General features: G+C 34.5%; 2 protein-coding genes across 2 annotated transcripts; both read left to right on the forward strand.

Moving 5' to 3' along the window:
- Nucleotides 1-1,393: 1,393 nt before the first annotated feature.
- LOC131043647 (uncharacterized) lies at nt 1,394-2,961 on the forward strand. The gene is made up of 3 exons (XM_057976881.2): nt 1,394-1,717; nt 2,123-2,244; nt 2,338-2,961. Exons 1-3 carry the CDS (start codon nt 1,591-1,593, stop codon nt 2,659-2,661), a joined length of 573 nt encoding a protein of 190 aa, XP_057832864.2. The 5' UTR covers nt 1,394-1,590; the 3' UTR covers nt 2,662-2,961.
- A 4,341-nt stretch (nt 2,962-7,302) lies between these two features.
- On the forward strand, nt 7,303-8,765 carry LOC131043654 (uncharacterized). The gene is made up of 3 exons (XM_057976888.2): nt 7,303-7,548; nt 7,957-8,078; nt 8,178-8,765. Exons 1-3 carry the CDS (start codon nt 7,422-7,424, stop codon nt 8,499-8,501), a joined length of 573 nt encoding a protein of 190 aa, XP_057832871.2. The 5' UTR covers nt 7,303-7,421; the 3' UTR covers nt 8,502-8,765.
- Nucleotides 8,766-9,031: the final 266 nt, after the last annotated feature.

Consider the following 9,031-nt stretch of genomic DNA (forward strand, 5'->3'; position numbering starts at 1 on the left):
AACACAAATGCATTTTATTTGGGTTAAAACACGACTAAGGTTTGTGCTAATTAGATAGTCAACATTGTGCTATTTGAGTGTTTGAAACATGTAATAACGCAAAGTTGAACTTTTAACATTAAAATGTGATTTAAATACATTAATAATTCAAAGGTCTAATTTCTTTAATGGCTACTTTTTAATTTTTGTATGCATAATAAGTCATCATCTCTTAGTCAAACATATGTAGAAACTAAGACAATAACTATAAACTCTTTTGTCACTAATAACTTGGTACCCTTCCAGTAAATCCAAAATAGGAGAATCATACCGGTAGTGGTTATAGCTAACTTTGTGCACCGACATATCCTAAATGGTACATCGGATTTCAATGACTTAACTACTTGTAACTATTGTTCTGGCTTTCAGGTAGTAACAACACACGCTATGGCATCAGTTACGTGCACAAGGGTCAAAAAGTACACATTTCAAAGTGTCACTCAATACCTACTTAAAGATGTTCTAATATCCATCCACTCAAAATTGCCAATACTTGTGGACAAATGTCCTAGTAGTTGTGCACAAATGTCCTAATAGTGGTGCACAAATGGGCCAATTATGGACCAAAAAGCTAAAAAGTGATTGGCTATTGTTACATGTGAAACTTATTAATGAACATTTCATTATCATTTTTCTACATCTTTAAAATTAGTAATTAAGAAATTGAGTGCACAAAGAGTGAACCCCTATTAGGCAGGGTCCCATGGAGGGGGTTTAACCTCTATTTTTAAGGAAGAGGTGGTCCCATGAAGAAATTATTTTCCTACTATAGGATAATTTAGTATCTTTTCCCAAAAAATAGGAGCCCCTACATTTTAGGCATGTAATTTTAAGCAGGTGAAAATGGGGTGGGGCTAAAAATTACCTCATCAACTTAAGAATATTTTATGCCACTTGTCAATTTAGAGGGAAAACTAAATTTATTTACAACCAACTTGCTTAAATTTAATGGTTTAAACTTAGATGAGATTGCCAACATCATTAAATTTTTAAGCTGAAGTGCAATACAAAATTCATAAGACCACCAACTTAAAAATATTCTTAAAAAATCTTAACAGCGCTAGCTCAATTTTTTAAGAAGTTCCCTTCCATGGGACCCCAACCTTACAACGCTATTCACTACTAGTACTCTTCCCTACCCACCACGAATCAAAAGCCAACGCTATCCACTATTCACTACTAGTACTCTTCCCTACCCACCACGAATCAAAAGCCAACGCTATCCACTACTAATACAACGCTATCCACTACTAATACTCTTCCCTACCCACCACGAATCAAAAGCCAACACTATCCCCTACTAATACTCTTCCCTAACCACCGTGAATCAAAAGCCTACCCACCACTAATCCATGTAAATTGCCTTTGACTTGCATTATATCTACTGTGTATACCCATAAATTTGGGATATTAATTTCCAGGAAAAAAACGAGAGAGACAATTTGGGATATTAATTTCCAGGAAAAAAACGAGAGACACGATTTGGGATATCAAGTGTATACACGAAATTCTTGTACCCGGATCCTCTCTTGCTTTGTCACAGAAAGAAAGATGGCATTGAAATCGAAACAGATCGCAGCGTCACTGGAGCTTCAACCTCATCCCGAAGGAGGCTACTTCAAGGAGACTTTCAGAGACACTTCTATTGTTCTTACCAAATCAATTCTTCCACCTGATTGTAAGTCTATCAGTCACTCACTTTTATTATTTGGGTGGGTTTTAAATTGCATTTAAGCCGAACAAAATCTGTTTTCGCAATTCAAAATATATTCATAAACACACACAATTTCATTTTTTAGACCACTGAGGATTTTTGAGCTTTCTAAGGGCTTTAGAGAGCTTTTAAGGCTTAATGGGTTATATAGATTTTGGAAGTTTTATAGTTCCCTAGAGTTTGGGGCGTCTGGTTTCTTAAGAGTTTTATAGTTTTTACAATCCCCCTGGAATTTAGTGATTTTTTTCTAATTATTTGAAAAAAAAATATTTTATGTTCATCTCTGTTTTGGTAGAGGTTTAAAATTTTGTTGTGAGTTTATTGTTCATGGATGTAATGGATATGAATTTTTTTATGTATATTTATCAGACAAGGTAGACAGGCCTATTAGCACAGCCATATATTTTTTACTTCCATCTGGGAATGTTTCCCTTTTGCACCGGATCCCCTGTGCAGAAACATGGCATTTTTACATGGGAGAACCTCTGACGGTCAGTACAATTTCACTATCTTTGGAAATGTATTGAGTTCTCATTATCCTTCAATAGTAAATTTATATTGATTAATGGATTGTGCCAGGGCAGGTCTTTGAGCTTGAGCCTAATGGAGGAATCAAACAAACAATTCTTGGCCCTGATCTGGCAGCAGGACAAAAATTGCAGTATACTGTTCCACCATTTGTTTGGTTTGGGTCTTATCCAACAAAGGATATTGAAAGCTTCTCTGCTGATGGTAGCATGCTAGTTAAAGCTCCACCTAGAGATCCTGAGATGCATTATACCTTGGTTGGGTGCACCTGTGCACCTGCATTCCAGTTTCAAGATTTCGAGTTGGCATCAAGATCTGAACTACTGTCAATGAATTCGATTGCCAAGCCCTTTATTGAATACCTAACATCTGCTGACTGAAGATTCATGAATGCGATGCAATCCAATAGAATTTACTTAGGATTTCAAGAATCTGCATAGTCTGTTCCAGAGAAACGGAGGCAGTATCAAGAAATTGCAAAGTTGGTCAAGGTTACTTGTTTTATCTTTATAGCCCGTTTTAGAGGAAGCAATTTACTCTCAGAAAATTGTAAAGGATTGCAGTAAGACTATTTGTTTGACTTATATAGGCTGTTTTAGAGGAAACACCATAAAATCAGAAAATTGCAATGATTTGCAGCAAGACTATTTGTTTTATCTATATATGCAGTTTTAAAGGAAGCAAGATACTCAGAAAATTCCAATGCTTTGCTCAGAGCTATATATTTGATCTAATATAGGGTAGTTTAGAAATGGTTTGCATCAAGGCTATTTATTTTATTTATATTAATTCTTTTAGAGGAAGCAATACACTATCAGAAAATTGCAATGATTACCAGCAAGGCTATTCGTTGTATCTATATAGGTTGTTTTAGAGGAAGCAATACGCTATGCAGAAAATTGGAATGTCTTGTAGCAAGGTTATTTGTTTTATCTATATAGACTGTTTTAGAGGAAGCAATATACTAAATGAAAATTGCAATGATCTGCAGCAAAGTCGTTTGTTTTATCCATATTAGCTGTTTTGGTGGAAGCAATGCACTATGCAGAAAATTGAAATAGTTTGCATAAGGAAATTTGTTTTGTTTATATAACTTGTTTCAGAGGGAACAGTACACTGTCAGAAAGTTGCAATGGTTGGCAGTTTATCTTCATATCCATATAGAATACAAATCTCATATCACATCATGCGAACCTGAGATGTAAGACATAATTTTTTGATGAACAGTCTTATTAATTGGGAAGGTGCCTCCATGGACTAACGGATGATACTTTCAAGTGTTGTTAACTATTAATTGAACATTGCCCAACTCAATTCTGAGTCTGTGAAACACCTTAGTTTTTGGCTCTGGTACATGTTTAGTTGCATTGTACTGAGATCTGATTGTTGGAAGCTGGATTACAGGCATTCTAATCTAAGAAGCTATTTATGAAGTTTCTATTAATGTAGTTTTCTATTAGTGATCAAACTTACGTTCTAGATATATTTATTATTTACAAATGAATGCCTCGTTTATTGTTTATTTGACTCCTATTGATTCTTGAATAATCAATGTTTCTCCAAAATCAAATAATCTGATAGTTTGTACATTGTCTGACTGACCAAAGTTAGGCGGTGAAAAGGTGTGAATGCACTGTTGTTTCCTAATGTAAGGTTTCGTTCATGTATCTATGACCACTTAGAGAATTCATAAAATTTGGAACAAATATGATGCAGTCTCTGGAAGAGAGCAAACAAATCCACCATCAAAAGAACATCTTATGTTTCTCATGCACCTGCATTAGGGCTATGAATCCAAATACAACATTCACCAAAATGTATCCTCTCCTGTTTCAATTTGCAGCAGAAATCTTGTTTAATGTTAGGACTTGAGTGATATTCACTTGTAGATAGTTCTTATAGAAAGAGTTTGTCTACATACTTGATACCAGTGACATTACAAATGTTTCAGTATGGCAAGCATAATGTTTAATATACAATAATGAAGTTGTAGGTATTGCGAGCCATCATATATATTGGTTGGTCTGACAGAAACCTCAAGGCATTTGGCGAACAACTTACAACATATGTAAGTAGTGTTTGTTGGAGCATGAATAGTGATGCAAGAGCACGTGCAACAAAAAATGGAGTTAATGTGGTACAATTTGAGAATGACATTATAATATGGCAATAGGTACTGCAAAGAGTCAAGGATAATGTTATGTTGGTGTGGGCTTATTGCAAGTGAAGCGCTGGTAGTGGTTGTTATATGGGAAACATACATGTATACCAATGGTTTATAGGTTGTAACTCTTGCTTCATAATGTATGACAGCAACAAAGTGTACAAGGTGATTATCCATGTGGAGATATCACACTAGGTGATTTATGTAGTAAATTAACGTTATGTATGGCTGGATTATAGTTTTATATTTCATGGTATTCTGCATGTAAGTTGGATAGTCAGATGATTGATATTCATATGAAAATGTCTATATATATCATCTTGTACGAATTTGCCAAGGTTATTTGATTGTACAGGCTGAAAGGAATAACATTGGATTGTACATTGTTGGTGTGTAAACACTAGAGTGATTGTAGAAAAATAGTATGTTGTAGATTGAGACTTTGTAAAAGATTCCAAAGACATTTTTGTTTTGAATTCGTGTTGATTGTGAATAATATAACTATGAACATCTTTTGGTGATGGGCCTTTCTCCCATATGGATTTCCCATGTAAATCTTTATGTCTTGTGTAGTCTTGTGGAAACATACTGTTTCGTTTACTTATGTACATGTGATGTAAACAATTTCACCTTTAAATTAGAGAAGAGAATGTTTCTCCTTGTGATTTTGATCATTTTACTTCAACATGGGGGTTGTGGTTTTTTATGGGCTGCCAGATATAACCGTTGCTTCCATAACTGATGTCACCTCCAATAGTTGTCCCCTTCAGTCTCTATTTTTGCAAATCATCGCTGTGATGTATTTTAGTTGACAGCCTCCTATATTTGATAGGCACCTCTGATTACTAGGATGTGGAATATTGATTCCTGGCTAGCAATTATGGATTTATTGATAACCTGCTTTCAAGGAGGTCATGGGTAATAATATGTCCACAACAATCGTTGCTTGCTGGGAGTTGGCATCCTCTATTTAATCAACCAAATGTGTGAAAACAAAAAGGAGAGAACAAATATGGAAGAGGGATAGGGGAATGTAATAGTGCAGCATTGTAACATATTCCTCCTTAATTGAGGATTGAAAGACGTATAGGAAAGTAGGATAGGGGAATGTAATAGTGCAGCATTGTAATATCTTCGTCCTCAGTTGAGGATTGAAAGATGCATAGAAAAGTAGGATAGTAGAAGTTATGATGCTACCTCCCCAGTAGGTTGAAACATAGAGTTGTTAGAGGTGGTCTATTCAGCCCATATGTTGGTCTTGTTTGCACCAGTTTGTCTTGCATGGGTTATCTTTTTTCATTAGACACATGTTTCTTATTTGCAATGACTCCAATGGATTATTTCGGACACATAAATTTAGATTTACAAATTTTAACCAAAACTTACAGAAACCTATATTTGTTAACAAATTTTACATCAACTACTATTACTCTGATTAAAATATGAAATCAACAATTGATAGATTAATTCCAGAACTTTTTCTTATTTCTAACGAGATCTGAAACACATCAAAATATCTTGTAACAGTGACAAACAATAGCTGCAACAACATGACAAAGTGAAAATACTAGCCTGAAACCACAACAAACAACTACTGATATACAAAACATGTAAGAGGCAGAACCTGCAACTCATGAAGCACATTCACAACCTTTGTGGATGAGATTGTTATACAGAACTGAAGGGGTTACATACCCCGATTCCTGAAATTGAAGGGTTTTGGTCCTTAGATCTCCAACAAGTTCAAGGTTTTTCATCCTCAAATCTGATTACTTGAACACAAGGCTTAGATAATGTAGGTAAGGATTTTTCTTTTGTTGGTGTAGAATGAAAATATATTGAATGACTGCATCCACCCCATTCAATAACTGAATCACAAACAAAAGATATTTTGCCTCTTCATTTGTTTCAATTTTGTATCTCAATACTTGTGCCTTGGAAGTACAAACAGAAAATATTTTGCACGACTTTGCTTTAATGTAGGTTAACATTTGCATTTACAAACTATAATATAGAACCAATGTTATTGTCTTCTTTGACTATCATGAGGTAATTTCATTTGTAAATGCCTATGTTTATGATCAATACCATCTATCATCTATCAGATCCTTCAGTTCTCCTAAACAAAAAAGATAATATATACTAAGGATATAACAATTTTCTTATTATTGAAAAAAACATAATAAATGAAATATATGGTTCAATTCTACATTTAATGGGCAATTGCATTAATTTCATTACAATACAATTTCTACATTACAAAATATATTGCTAAATCATGTTCTAATTTGAGATGTTCATTACAATAATATTTAAATTTTGTCTTTACAAAAAGATTAATTCACAAGCATGACCATTCGTATTGTACAAACCTAGATTATCATCCAACCAAAACATGCACCACCTTTTTACATTTACTCTTACCTCGCCTTCGAAACACTAAAAATGAATCAAACAAATCAAACAATCATCCATGAGGACAACCACTTCATCTACCTTTAGGACCACCTATACATTTACTATTATCCTGCCCTCAAATAGTTGAAAATGTAATAAGTGTTGTTATTAACTACTCGCTAGTGCAAACACTTCACCTACTTTATGCCATCCCCAAATTTATCAATTCTAGTCAGATATACACAAAACTATAATCTTGTATAGTACTCTTTATAGAAAACACATTTTCTACAACATTATAATTATAATAATATAATAGATGTCAACATTGTATAAAAAAGTCTATTCTATACAAAATAAAAAACTGACAATAATTTGTAATTTTCAAAAAGATTGTTCCATCCCTCACCATCCATAGAAATCTTTTACTAACTGCTACACTCCATGGAAATCCCAAGTAATAAAAAAGCCACCTTTGACTTGTACCATGCCTACTAAATTAACCAATAAGTTTGGGATATTAATTTCACAGGAGATCCCTGTAACCTTATTCTCTCTTGCTTTCTCACAGAAAGAAAGATGGCGTTGAGCTCGAAACAGATCGCAGTGTCGCTGGAGCTTCAACCTCATCCTGAAGGAGGGTACTACAAGGAGACCTTCAGAGACGCTTCTGTTACCCTTACCAAATCAATTCTTCCACCTGAATGTAAGTCTATCAGTCAGTCACTTTTATTATTTGGGTGCATTTTATATTGCATTTAAACGGAATAAAATCTGATTTTGCAATTCAAAATATGCTCATAAGCATACACAATTCCAATTTTTATATCACTGAGGATTTTTGAGCTTTGGAAGGGCTTTAGAGCTTTTAAGGTTTAATGAGTATATAGATTTTGGAAGCTTTACGGTTCCGTAGAGTTTGAGACATAAGGGGTTTTTAAGAATTTTATAGTTTTTACATTCCCCTGGAGTTCAGCGTTTTTTTGTTTTCTATTACTTTATTTTAATTTATTTTATGTTTTTACATCTCTGTTTGGGTAGAGCTCTAAAATTTTGTGATGAGTTTATTATTCATGGATGTAATGGATCTGAATTTTTTAAGCATATTTATTAGACAAAGTGGACAGGCCCCTTAGCACAGCCATATATTTTTTACTTCCATCTGGGAATGTTGCCCTTTTGCACCGGATTCCCTGTGCAGAAACATTCCATTTCTACTTGGGAGAACCTCTGACGGTCAGTACCACTTCACTATCTTTGGAAATGTATTAAATTCTCATTATCCTTTATTATCAAATTCGTCTTACTCTTGATTAATGGATTGCGCCAGAGCAGGTCTTTGAGCTTGACCCTAACGGAGGCATCACACAAACAATTCTGGGCCCTGATCTGGCAGCAGGACAAAAATTGCAGTATTCTGTTCCACCATTTGTTTGGTTTGGGTCTTATCCAACAAAGGATATTGAGAGCTACTCTAGTGATGGTAGCCTGCTAGTTAAAGCTCCACCTAGAGATCCCGAGATGCATTATTCCTTGGTTGGCGTCACCTGTGCACCTGCCTTCCAGTTCCAAGATTGCGAGTTGGCTTCAAGATCTGAACTACTGTCAATAAACTCGATTGCCAAACCCTTTATTGAGTACCTAACATCTGATGACTGAAAATTGATGAATGCAATTTCATTTCCAATAGATCATTTTTAAGATTTCAAGTGTCTGCACAGTCTGTTCAAGAGGAATCGATGCACTATCAAAAAGTTGCAATAGTTGGTCAATGTTATTTGTTTTATCTTTATAGGCTGTTTTAGATGAAACAATATACTCTCAGAAAATTGCAATGGATTGCAGCAAGGCTGCTTGTTTGATCTATATAGGCTGTTTTAGAGGAAGCAATAAAAAGCAGAAAATTGCAATGATTTGTAGCAAGGCTATTTGTTTTATCTTTATATGCAGTCTTAATGAAAGCTATACATTCAGAAAATTCCAATGCTTTGCAGAAAGGCTATATGTTTGATCTAATATTGGCTAGAAATGGTTTGCAGCAAGGCTATTTGTTTTACTTTTTATCTATCAGGCTGTTTTAGAGGAAGCAATATACTTAATGAAAAGATTTGCAGCAAAGTCGTTTGTTTTATCCATATTAGCTGTTTCAGAGGAAGCAATACAGTATGCAGAAAATTGCAATAGTTTGC

Source organism: Cryptomeria japonica, chromosome 6 (genome assembly GCF_030272615.1).
Source record: "Cryptomeria japonica chromosome 6, Sugi_1.0, whole genome shotgun sequence".
Lineage (NCBI taxonomy): Eukaryota > Viridiplantae > Streptophyta > Pinopsida > Cupressales > Cupressaceae > Cryptomeria > Cryptomeria japonica.